Raw genomic sequence first — 12,555 nt, forward strand, 5'->3', positions numbered from 1 at the left:
TTATTGAAAATCGTTGTTTTTCAGACAAATCTGGACCATAAAAAACAGCGATATTCAATAAATCTAAAAAAATAATAAATAATTTCCAAAAAATGTAAAATTTGGTCTCCAAACATATATTAATATAGAGAACAAGATGAATGGTTCGAATCGACCGTTAGGATTTTGAAAACTCGAATATTGAGCCATAGCACCGTAGCTAAATCCATATATATATATATATATAGAGAGAGAGAGAGAGAGAGAGAGAGAGAGAGTAAGGCTTGGGTGCTATGGATAGCATAAGGCCATTATTCATGCTATGGCCTCAAAAATTTATCGTATAAATTTCAAATTTCGATTTAAATAGCTCAGTAAATTGGTTATATAATGAACTTGTAGAATATCAGTTTTTATTATTTTTGAAAATTTTATAATATATTTTATAATTTATGAAAGATGGTAAAAAAATAATTTAAAAAAAATGAAAATTGTTAATATTTTAGGATATATATATATATATATATATATATATATATGATCAATCGTTCTAGTGGGATTTGTTCTAAATATATGGAGCAATTGAAAAATGATATAACCGTATAGTCAAAGCTTGGAAAAGCAAAACTTAATACAAGAATCTGTCTTCTTTCGTATAGACGTAGCGCTTGACATGAGAATCCCTGTCTTTTTCTAAACTATCCCCTCAGAAGCTACTAATCTTCTACTTTTGTTATATACACAAAATTAACTGTTCAAAAAGTCAGAATTATTCATCACTCAAATCAACTATGTTTAATTAATGTTCTTTGATTGTTGATACCATTGCTTATAGTAGCGACTGGCACAAGGTGACAAACACATTTCAGATTATAATAAATGCAATTCAACAACCACCTTCTGTTGTGTGAGATATTGATCAGAAATATAAATATATTAAACTCAACAGTAGATACAAAAAGACATGGAATAAGACAACATGCTATCAGACACGATGGCACTTAGATATGCATGAACCGCCATAATTAAATTAGACCTAAGGATGTCTCTGCTGCTCTTTTTCCAAGATTTTTTGAACAGTGGCAGCTTTTCTGCATGTCTCCTTCCACCACTTTTTTCATTCTCATTTTTATTTCCTTTTTTTATATCTTTTTGTCTCCCTTGATCAGCCACCACACACCGAAATCTTGCACCACTCACATATCATTCCACCTTTATATAAGAGAAACCCATCATCTATTGATTTCAGCAGCTGCAGCCCCTGAAACAAAAGCCCACTAGAAACCAAAAGAGAAGCTGCAAGTAGTAGTCTTTTCAACTAAATTTGGCTACTTTCTTTCAACAACATCTCTCTAGATAGATATATAATCCATATATTACATAAATACAGTCATAAAAGGTAATTACTACATAGAGATAGAGATAGATGGAGATGGAAGGGGAGGCTGGGGTGGTGGTATCGGGTGGGTTTAATGCGGGTCGGGTCGGAGTTAAGTGCGGCAGGTGGAATCCGACAACCGAACAAGTCAAAGTGTTAATGGATCTTTTTAGAGCAGGGTTGAGAACCCCTAGCACGGAGCAAATTCAAAGGATATCAAACCATTTGAGTTTCTATGGCAAAGTTGAGAGCAAGAATGTGTTCTACTGGTTTCAGAACCACAAAGCTAGAGAACGACACCACAAGAAGCGTCGTCGTGGGTCCTCGCCAGATGACGAGGCCGAGCACCAGTTTGTTATCTCTCCTGATTGCAAGCGGGAGGCCAAGTTGAACCACCGATCTCTCTCTTGTAAGTTAATTATCATGTGTTCTAAGACATTCATGCATGCACACATATATATATATATGCATACGCATGTCTATCTTCTTTTTGAAATGAAAGTCTCGTGCTATTTTTGTATATTAATATAGTTGTTTGTAATATATATAGGTTTTTCAGAGGTGGAGGAGCGAGTAACATGGCTGGAGAGACCGTGTAGAGATATAGAGACACTAGAGCTGTTTCCATTAAAGGCGTACGATTTAGAGATTGAGAAGGTGAGGAGCACAAGAACTACAACAACTACTGAGATCAAGGAGCTCTCTTTCTTTGATCCTCCGTTAGAGTTACGGTTAAGTTTTCTATAGTAGATTATCGTCGGTTTGTATTTGATCTTATTTCATTAATAGTTAATGTGTTCTTGCATGAAGAATCTTTGACGGAGAGATTTCTCTCATAATTAATTATTTCTATTTAACTATTTATGTTTCGTCATCAGTATCTTTGTCTCTCTCTCGGGTTGTTTTATGTATTAATTAATGCATGGTACGACCTACAGTAGGAACACATGACAAAGCGTACTATGCCTGTCAGAGATTAATTCAAATTTCTTTTCCACGATGGTTTCGCTCAGATTCGTCTCTCAATTTCTTATTTTATTTGTTTTGTTTCTGACTAACTTTTCCTTTGTCAACGACCTTTATGTACTTTTAATTTGCAGGAGACTTCAAATTTTGCAGATGAAATTTAGCCCGTGTGATCTTAATTTGCTGCCATGAAAGATGGTCTAATTTTGAACGGTTAGAAATTTGGTCTTAATAATTGCTAATTATTTTTTAGAAATTAAGATTTCTAAAGTTCTAACTCTCATATTTTTGAAATTAATTTTAGAGTTTTTATTAAATCACGTCAACAATAAGTTAAAAAAAAAATTGAGTTAATTATTTGAATTTATAAACAGTTTCTTAATAAGAAACTTTTATGCATAGTTTTTAAATAAGAAATTCTCTCACATTTTTAAAACTGAATTAAAAACTACATAGACTTTTATAATATGAGGAATGTAGATACTTAAGCTTTATGTGGATAAATTAATGCATTGCTTGATGCGATTATAAAATTTGAAATATGATTTGCAGCCATATTATCCTGATTATATATTAATTATAAATTAATAAATGCATGCCCAGACACATCACAGGCACCCGGAAGACATACACAATTATAAATAAGAATCATATTAATGTTGAGTATATTAATCATGAAAAAAAACCGGTAGCAGAAGGATTCCGGTATGCAAAAATTATAATTTTTTATCAATAATTCAAAATTAATAATAATTCAAATTGTTAATTGTATTTTTCACAAAGAATGTGTTTGTATAAAGAGACTAAATAAGAGTTATATAAATGTTTCTCATTTACAACCTGATTAGCTGTACACTGTAATTCATGCAGAGGATTAAAATAGTTATGTTCTAATAAGAGTTATATTAATTACATCTTAGATACATCAAACACATATCTTTGTAGGAGCCATCTGATGAAGTGTGTGCTTAACGTAATTTGTCATGAAAAAAAAAAACCATGAATACACGCAGGGAACAGAGCTAGACTTTCAAGTTATGGGGGTCAAATATGAATAGGGATCAGTTATATAAAATTTAATGCTGCGAATAAAGATCAATATTACCGTATCTATAGCATTTTACCCTATAATATATAAAAATAGTGTATAATTACAAAAAAAAAAAAATTCAAAATATATGGGGGTCAATTGACCCCCAATATTCATTGAATGTAGCTCCGCCTCTGAATACACGAATACAAAAGCATCGACCAATTAATCAACATATTATGCAAACAACTATATATTACAATTAAAGAATGTATTTCATTTTTATTTACAACAGCAAATGATTACTTCATTGTACAGATGGACTACTTAATTATGCTCGATTATTTAAAATATGAATTGTGAAAAATAATATATATCTAATACGTACAAAGCAAATGCCATAATGAATATTGATTATAGTATATAATTAAAACTATGCAGTGCTTTTAAAATATGATTTGCAGCGATATTATCCTGATTATATATTAATTATAAACTAATAAATGCATGCATGCCCACACACATCACACCCGGAAGACATACACAATTATAAATAAGAACCATATTAATGTTGAGTATATAATTAATCAGGAAAAAAAACGGTAGCAGCAGGATTCCGGTATGTAAAAATTATAAATTTTTTTATCAATAATTCAAATTGTTAATTGTATTTTTCACAAAGAATGTGTCCGTATAAACTTCATGATAATCGAGTTTAATTCTCATATACAATATTAAGAGACTAAATTAATAAGAGCTATATAAATGTTTCTCATTTACAACCTGATTAATTAGTTGTACACTGTAATTCATGCAGATAATTAAAATAGTTTTGTTCTAATAAGAGTTATATTAATTACATCTTTTAGATATATCAAACACATATTTTTTTTGGAGCCATCTGATTAAGTGTGTGCTTAACCTAATTTGTCGTGAGCCAAACTTTCAAGTTATGGACGTTAAATATGAATGGGAATCAGTTATATAAAAATTTCATACTGCGAATGGAGGTCAATATTACCGTATTTATAGCATTTTACCCTATAATATATAGAAAATCATGTATAAATATAAAAAATAAAATAAAATAAATGAGAATCAATTGACTCTCATTTCTTGATTGTAGCTCCATTTCTGAATACACGAATACAAAGCAAGACCGATCGATAAAGGCAATCAAGATATTATGCAAAACAACTATTACAAAGAATATATTTCATTTTGCATTTACAACAGCAAATGATTACTTCATTACAGATAAACTACTTAATATACTCGATTATTTAAAATATGAATTGTGAAAAATAATATATATCCAATAGAAAGCAAATGCCATAATGAATATTAATTTTAGCAAATACAAAAAAGAACTTAGAGCCCTGAGTTTTAGATTGCCACAAATTATCACAAGCTAGCTAGCTTTTGTCAAAATTCAAAACTCAATCAATGAAATATTTTGAATTCGTAATCTACAAGATCAATATAATAGTCCATATATATCGAAAATATCAACAGACAAATTTTACTGCATTCATCTTTGACGATTCTTGAACAAAACAAATTCAGACAAATTATAGAATAATTAATCTAATGCATATCTTATGATGACGACGAAGATTTAAATAACTCGGTAGTAAAATTTTATTTGTTATAATTAAAAAAAAAATGATGATTTGGTACAATATATGGCACCAGAATATATCTCAATTAGATAAAATATTATCAACTTTATTACTTTTAAGTACTCACAATTTAACTTTTATTTTTCTTGCTTTTGATCTTCAAAATATTTAGTTGAGTTCGTACAGGTAGTGCGAGAGTATTTTTTACAATTAAAATTTTTAAATAGAATAGATAGAACTAGGTGTATGTTCAAACGGTTCGGTTTATTTGGTTTTCAATCGAATCGAACAATTTCGGTTTAAATTGTTCGGTTTTTCGGTTTAAATGGATCGGTTCAGTTGAATTTTTGGATATTTCGATTTAAATGGATCGGTTCTGTTTAGACTTTCAAAACCGATTAAACTGAACTGACCGAATTATATTGGTTCAAGTATGGTTTATATTTTGTTTGGTTCAATCATTGCTTCCTTTCTTTCATTTTAGTTTAAATATTTTAAAATATCTACATATTTTGTATGGAGTTGAACAACTTGTATATGAAAATGTGTAATTTTCATTAATAATAGCACCAAAAGATTTCGGTTTGTTCGGTTCAGTTCTTAATCGAAAAAAAATTGATTTGATTATTTTAATTTGATTTTAACCGTACCGACTGTTTGAATACCCCTAGATAGAACAAATTTTTCCAAACAACATATCAGCACTTGCATTTGAACCCAATTTCCAATGAATCAAAATTGAAGAACATCAATTGCAAATGGGTCCAAGTCCAACAAAGAAACTGAGCCCATTAATAGGATCCCCCACCGAGCCCAATCATTACTGTTTAGTCCATTCAATGAAACAACCGTATTCATATTTCCTGAGTTAACTTAAATTTTGTGTTTTGATCGTGATCGTCGGATATTTTTCATTTAGAGGGATCCCGTGAATTCTACGTCCAGCCGGATTAGTCCGGATTCTGATCAGACCGTCCGTGTCTAAACTCAAAATTTGAGTTACTTTAGAGGATCTGTACTCCACCCGTATTTAGTCTCTGTTAGGGTCTGGATTCGTTTGAAGTAACTCAAATTTTAAGTTTTAATTCGGATCGTCCGATCAGAATCGGGACCACTTTTGTTCGAAGTGGAATCCACCGGAGTTTTTTAATATTCGTGCAAGAGAAAATCGGACGGTCCATATTGAAACTGAAAAATAGAGGTACTTTAGGGCAACCGAATTCGTCTCTCTATTGCTCCTTCCTCAAGCATCCTCTTTTACAGTATACAGCTCTACTACAATTTAGAGCAATAATCAGGAACAAGAGCTCTTCCAGAGAACCCTAGCAAAAAGGCAGAACGGTTGAGAGAGAAGAGAGAGGGGAGGGGGAGCAATGGATGTGATAAAAGCGCAACAAGTTTCTTCGAGATCGATCGAGAAGGTTGTAGTTCACCCATTGGTACTTCTCAGCATTGTAGATAACTACAATAGGGTTGCGAGTGTTTCACGCAAGAGGGTTGTTGGTGTGCTCCTCGGTTCCATCCACCGTGGCACCGTCGACGTCACTAACAGCTATGCAGGTTTTCTGGTCTTTGCTTTCCTTTAGTTAAAGGGTTTGCTTTTGGTTATTCAGGTTTAATTAATTAGAATTTATCTGTCTTGGAATTTCATAACTAGTTCAAAGTAATTAATTTTACCAAAGAATTGTCTTGGCAACATAACAATTGCACAAACAGTTAGCTTTGTTCATTCAGTGGTTTCAGTGTTGCCTACTTCTCAATTGACATGTAAATTGTACGATAATTTCTGGTGATGCTATTGTAGTTCCCTTTGAGGAAGATGACAAAGACCCAAGCATATGGTTCCTTGATCATAATTACCATGAAGCAATGTTTGGCATGTTCAAAAGAATTAATGGTATGTACTCTAATATCTTTTGTTGGCCCCTCTTACTGTTATAATTCACCTGTTGATCTCAAGGTGGATCATTATTTTTGTACTCCTACTAGCCAAGGAGCATGTTGTTGGATGGTACAGCACTGGCCCCAAGCTCCGGGAAAATGATTTGAGTGTTCATTCTTTGTTTACTCAGTAAGACTATAAAAAACCTGTTCTTTGTTCTTTTTCTTATATGAAAGTTATATAAATGCTGGACTGGCTTGGTATTTTTCCTGTACAATACGAGCCAGCCATGGTTGCTCTTTTGATGGATTTATTGGCAGGAAATTAATTTTTGTAGACTTGATAGTCTTGCCAGCCCATAGCAGTTTTTGGCCAACCTGCTTCAAACAATAATGGACAGAGAAACTTATCCTACCCTGTGCTCCAGAAGTTGGTACATAAGGTGAGGGGAGGGGTGACCTGACCTGACCAATCCCTGTTTACTTGCTAGAACCTAAATTTTGAGGGGGAGAGGAGGTGAACTCTATATACAAACTATTCAAATTTTTAACACTCAAATCGGGGTGTAGTGGAGGTAAACTCTTTATGTTACCCCTCTCCCCTCCCTTTCCCTTCCTTTGTCTGGAGCATGGTGGTAGCTGATAAAATTTTTGGTGGACATCATTTAGGGCAGCTGGTGGGTTATTGGCAAAATAGACCCACTTAACCAAACTGGCGAAAAATGAAGCTCTAGAGCTTTGTTATTGTTTTTTTCAACTTTGGGTAGTTCCTAGGATATAATGTTGTGAAATCATGTAGATATGTGCCAAATCCAGTCTTGGTGATTATTGATGTGCAACCAAAGGAACTGGGAATACCAACTAAAGCATACTATGCTATTGAAGAAGTCAAAGAGGTAAAGCACCCCCTTTGTGACCCAATTACCCTCTTACAACATGATGTAAATTCAAATAATCAATTTGAGATTTTTTTTTTTCACAGAATGCAACTCAGAAATCTCAGAAGATATTTGTTCATGTGCCTACGGAGATTGCTGCACATGAAGTTGAAGAAATCGGTATGTTACTTCTTTTGTTGTTATTTTTATTTTTGTATTTTTTTGGTTTAGGCCTTAACTGTGTCATAATTCTGAAAAGGCATAGGCTTGAATTATACAAGCACCTTTCTTGCTACAGTAATCCATGCCTGTCATTTATACATAAGGGATAGAGCACCTTTCTTCCCTCTACAGATATTTGTATGAATTGGCAATACAGAACTATTCTAATAATTTTTTTATATCAATATTATTCTTTTTTGGCATTTATACATAAGGTTGATTAACTTTCAATTTGCTTGAGACCTATTTACCCGCTATTTTGTTAGTTATCCCAAATAAATTGGAGCGAGCACCTTTTGTTCTTAATTGCTTTAGTGTTAGATGTATGTTACTGCCTAGGTGGATGCTTTAGACATAAATTTTGTTTTGTAATTGGTAATTTATGCAGGAGTGGAGCACTTGCTGAGAGATGTGAAGGACACGACAATCAGCACTCTTGCAACGGAGGTAAATAGCAGTAGCTGTCAATCTTGCGGGATTTTTTATTTATTTAGAAATAAAAAAATAATTTCTTTTGGAAAGGGAAGGGATCTTTTTTATTTTCAAAAAATGGATGACACCTTACACCGCACCATTGGTTTGGTGCAACATTTTTCTGTCCCAGCCACGCACCCAACAAATAAGAAAAATGCTTATGCTGCACCAATGTGTAAGCTATTTTTTGAAAATAAAAAAGGTCCCTTCCCTTTGCAGCATAAAGAATTTTTTGTTTCTAAATAAAAAATGTGTGAACTTAATGTTACTTGATATGTATTTATTGAAGGTTACAAGCAAGTTGACAGCATTAAAGGGACTGGATGCAAGGCTAAGAGAGATACATAGCTATCTGGAACTTGTCATTGATGGCAAACTCCCTCTCAATCATGAGATTTTGTACCATTTGCAGGTACACAATGAAAATCTTGTATTTCTGGTAGAAAGATGTTACAAGTTTGTAATTATCTGTACTTGGGAAGAAGAATCAAAATTTCTTATGTGTATGCAGTTGTTCATCATTGGCATAGAGCACATTTGCTTGCTGATGAAAACTGGAAAAAAAAAATCAACATTCTATATACTTCAAAAAGAGATATTTTTTTCACTTTTAAGACCTTTCGGAACATCTTGTATGTGCATGGGATGCTTTACAAAAAAAAAATGTCCAATGTGCTCACCAAACTAGTTTGAAAGATGCTAAACGAACCCTCCTTTCTCAATCCTAATTAGAAAGGAGGGTTATTTGGCATTTCATACATATATGAAGTTAGGAAGGATAACAACTGTCATGTTGGGTCAGGTTTTGCCAGATCCGGGTCAGGTTTTGCCAGATCCAGGTCCGATTTGATCTGATGTCAATATGGACTGTGGCCTGGCTGGCCTGGTACAGCCTTGGTTTGATGGAATTTGAAGGAAAAAGGGGTGTTCCTCATGGTGAGAATTGCTAATTTGTTTGCCAAGAAGGCACATGTCCAAAGCTTTTGTTGTTTACTCTGTTTGTGGGCCCACACACGCATATGAATACTGCATTACTAAATCAATGGTTCGAGCACAGGCGTATGGGTTGACTGGGTCAGCTATTGAGTGGAGCTGGGACTGGTCGGATTAAAGTTGACATACTGGGGGTGTATGAATTATTAAAATTATAGGGAACAAAAGAGATTTTGGAGTTTTCAATGCTCTGTGTGGAATTATGATGTTTTGCTAACAAGTCAAAAGTACCTTCAGGGACTATCTTATGTTGTATACGTATGAGACGTACTAGTGCTTGAGATCAAAAGTATGGATGGACAGCATTATTAGTAAATCCTCTTGCAAATCATAATATAATAACATGTTCTCTGTTTTTTATTTCCTTTTTGACAGGATATTTTTAATTTACTACCAAATCTAAATGTGAATGAGTTGATCAAGGCTTTTTCAGGTGATACATCTGTGCTATGCTAACCTAAATTAAAATTGCTGCCTGGTTGGTTTAGCTTTAACTGTATGCTGATTCAATCAATATGGTCTTCATTGTACTGCAGTGAAAACAAATGATATGATGTTGGTGATTTATCTTTCTTCACTTATTCGGAGTGTTATTGCACTTCACAACCTCATCAACAACAAGGTTAAACTTATTCTTGTTCATTTTTTGTGTAGATAAAAAACTTGAAAGAACAAATAAATAAAGTAATAATTAGAAAAGATCCTTCACTACTTCACTAATATGTGTTAAGTTATTAGCTTCAAGTATTAGTTAGCTGGCTGTTAATCTCTTTCTCTCTCTCTGTCCTTTTTTTTATTTTTATTTTCTCTTTTGAAATTGTTGGCAGTGGCTGCCAAACTATTGTATTGATACCAAGTCCACATTACATCGTTTGTCCAGTTTACAACACATCAGCTATTGTAGTACGATCTCTCTCTCTGTCCACAAAATAAAATTGAGAATGCAATAGAAGGAACACTGCTTAAAGTAAAAATAGTGCATAAACCTTTGAATAATTGATTCTTTTGGTAATTAATAACTAGATATTTATGATTTTTAAATGGCAGATGTTAAATAAGGAACACGAAAAGTTGGAAGACTCTCAGGCTTCAGGTCCCACAGCTGCTGCAATTTAAAGTTTTAAATGTTTCCATTGTGCTATGCAAAGTGTACTGAACTGTGGTCAGGCATCACACTTTTTTTTTTCTCTTTTCTTTTAACTAGATACATAGTGGCATTTTAGTACATCATGTTAAGTAAATGTATCATTGGTTTTCTTTTAGTCTTGAAGTAGATGTATTACCTTCTCCCTGTAATCCATTTTGGTGCCTTTTCGGCTGAGTATTCAGGGGCTCGTTGTGTATTTGACTATTCCATACGATACTCTTGCAAGGTGGTCTAGTTTGCTTTAAGCTGTGTCTCCGAGCAATTGCTACTTTCCAAATTTCATCTGGGGGTGATTTTTTATTAAAAAAATGCTTCATTGCACTACCTAATTAACTTAAAATTACATATTATATGAGCTAGCGTATGTATGTCAACTGATGGTTTGCTGCACACTTGCTACTCAAGCATGCAGATGTGTACTTCTCAAGTTATTAGTACAGTATTGCTCATGCTTTCTTTTCTTTTTCTTTTTCTTTTGAAAAAAAGAAAGTTCAAGGGTCATTTCATTAATGAAACACAAATTCTTACATAGCATTTACCATGCTAACCATCTGAACTTCAAAAGGCATGTACAAAAAGGAGCATATCTGATAACCTATGTAGGGATATAGTTTCAACCTACATGATTTCTTTTACTAAATGCAAATAAGAATTTTTTTTTTTTTATATTATAACATAACGTTAGTATAGAGTGCTTGTCCAAAATGTTGTCTTCTCTTGAAATGATGCGACCCTTCTTCAATCTGCATCTATCAGACATAAGACACTCATCATGATCAGGAAAGCTTGTTCCTTGTGTTGTAAAAACTGTGTAGCAAATTGCAGAATATCATCTATTGATTCCCATTCTGTAAACACACTTAGGCATGCCCTCATCCAAAACCAAATGGTTTGCACTAATTGACATTTTAACATTAAGTAATTCACACTTTCAGGTGCCCCACAAAATTGGCAGGCCTTCTCCAATCTATCCCTTTTACTAAGATTCACTATTGCTCATGCTATGTGATTAATAAATTAGAATTATAGAAATCAAGGAAATGATTGAATTTGACGAATATGAATTGGAGGATTAACACACGGTCCATAGACACAGCATATATATTTAGAAAATGAAAACAAGACGAGCATATATGGCATATCTCAAGCTACACAAAATGTCAAAGTAAAACAAAAGGTTAAAAAAAAAAAAAAAAACTACTCGTACTTCCTAGACGAGGAGTTCATAAAGGCAATGCAGTCTTCAACAGCTTCGCTTTGGTGAGAATCTCTTGCTGGTGCAAATTTCTGATGAGCAGAGTCTCTGTTATCTTTACCAGTATCTCTTCTCGAGATGAAACAAAATGTCCTTGTCATTTTTGCCCGTACAATCCTAAGTATTTTCACAGCCGAGTGACGAGCATTCCTCAGTAGATGACATGGGCAGTAGCCAGCTGATTTAGGTACCTCCTTCCGGCCGTTGGCACTCTTTGTTTTTTCATTGTATTTGTACGTATGAAACGTAACAGTTCTCTTACTTGCATCCGGGCTGATATGGATCGCTCGCTGGTTCCGCCTTGTTGCCGTCTTACTTGTATCGGGGCTGATATGACTCACCCGCCGGTTCCGTCTTGTTGACATCCTCTATCTCAAAGATAAGCACTAAAGATTGTCTCTTTTGAGGTCTTTAATGATAGCTAGTGCACTGCACTTCCTAAGCATATAGAGCACATCATATTTGTATAGGACTCCACTGCTTGTTTCACAAAAATAGTTGCAGCTATGCGCCAAAACATAAAGTAAAAGTGAAAAAGAAGAGATAAAAGAGAGAAGTGAGAGAAAAAAAGAGAGTACCATGTTCATTTCTCAGTAATGGAGGGACCATACGCATAATACGCATATTCTTGTAAAACAGTAGCCACACTACTGGAATCGCGAAAGCAACAATTGAATTTTAAGCTCTACAAATAGTAAGGTTCTACTTCTATGCATCTATCCATATTTTA

At 33.6% G+C, this 12,555-nt stretch overlaps 2 protein-coding genes across 3 annotated transcripts; both read left to right on the plus strand.

The window, feature by feature from the left end:
* Window positions 1-1,405: 1,405 nt before the first annotated feature.
* LOC144550587 (WUSCHEL-related homeobox 9-like) lies at window positions 1,406-2,124 on the plus strand. The gene is made up of 2 exons (XM_078298588.1): window positions 1,406-1,766; window positions 1,908-2,124. The coding sequence occupies exons 1-2, from the start codon at window positions 1,406-1,408 to the stop codon at window positions 2,102-2,104; spliced, it is 558 nt and encodes a 185-aa protein (XP_078154714.1). The 3' UTR covers window positions 2,105-2,124.
* A 4,125-nt stretch (window positions 2,125-6,249) lies between these two features.
* Window positions 6,250-10,737, plus strand: LOC144572733 (26S proteasome non-ATPase regulatory subunit 7 homolog A). 2 transcript variants are annotated; one of them, XM_078322409.1, is made up of 10 exons: window positions 6,255-6,535; window positions 6,780-6,872; window positions 6,965-7,046; window positions 7,656-7,752; window positions 7,839-7,914; window positions 8,345-8,403; window positions 8,720-8,842; window positions 9,799-9,856; window positions 9,960-10,045; window positions 10,471-10,737. In XM_078322409.1, the coding sequence occupies exons 1-10, from the start codon at window positions 6,349-6,351 to the stop codon at window positions 10,537-10,539; spliced, it is 930 nt and encodes a 309-aa protein (XP_078178535.1). In that variant the 5' UTR covers window positions 6,255-6,348; the 3' UTR covers window positions 10,540-10,737. The 2 variants fall into 2 exon arrangements, with proteins under 2 accessions (XP_078178543.1, XP_078178535.1); XM_078322417.1 differs by lacking the exons at window positions 9,799-9,856; window positions 9,960-10,045; window positions 10,471-10,737 and adding an exon at window positions 8,942-9,229 and having other exon boundaries at window positions 6,250-6,535.
* The last annotated feature ends 1,818 nt before the right edge of the window (window positions 10,738-12,555 follow it).

Source organism: Carex rostrata, chromosome 2, assembly GCF_964058835.1.
Source record: "Carex rostrata chromosome 2, lpCarRost1.2, whole genome shotgun sequence".
NCBI classification, from domain to species: Eukaryota; Viridiplantae; Streptophyta; class Magnoliopsida; order Poales; family Cyperaceae; genus Carex; species Carex rostrata.

Coding starts and splice junctions, on each gene's coding strand:
- LOC144550587 (XM_078298588.1), top strand. CDS start 1,406: ATGGAGATGGAAGGGGAGGCTGGGGTGGTGGTATCGGGTGGGTTTAAT. Junction 1,767..1,907: donor GAACCACCGATCTCTCTCTT/GTAAGTTAATTA, acceptor TAATATATATAG/GTTTTTCAGAGGTGGAGGAG.
- LOC144572733 (XM_078322409.1), top strand. CDS start 6,349: ATGGATGTGATAAAAGCGCAACAAGTTTCTTCGAGATCGATCGAGAAG. Junction 8,843..9,798: donor AGATTTTGTACCATTTGCAG/GTACACAATGAA, acceptor CCTTTTTGACAG/GATATTTTTAATTTACTACC. Junction 10,046..10,470: donor ACAACCTCATCAACAACAAG/GTTAAACTTATT, acceptor TTTAAATGGCAG/ATGTTAAATAAGGAACACGA.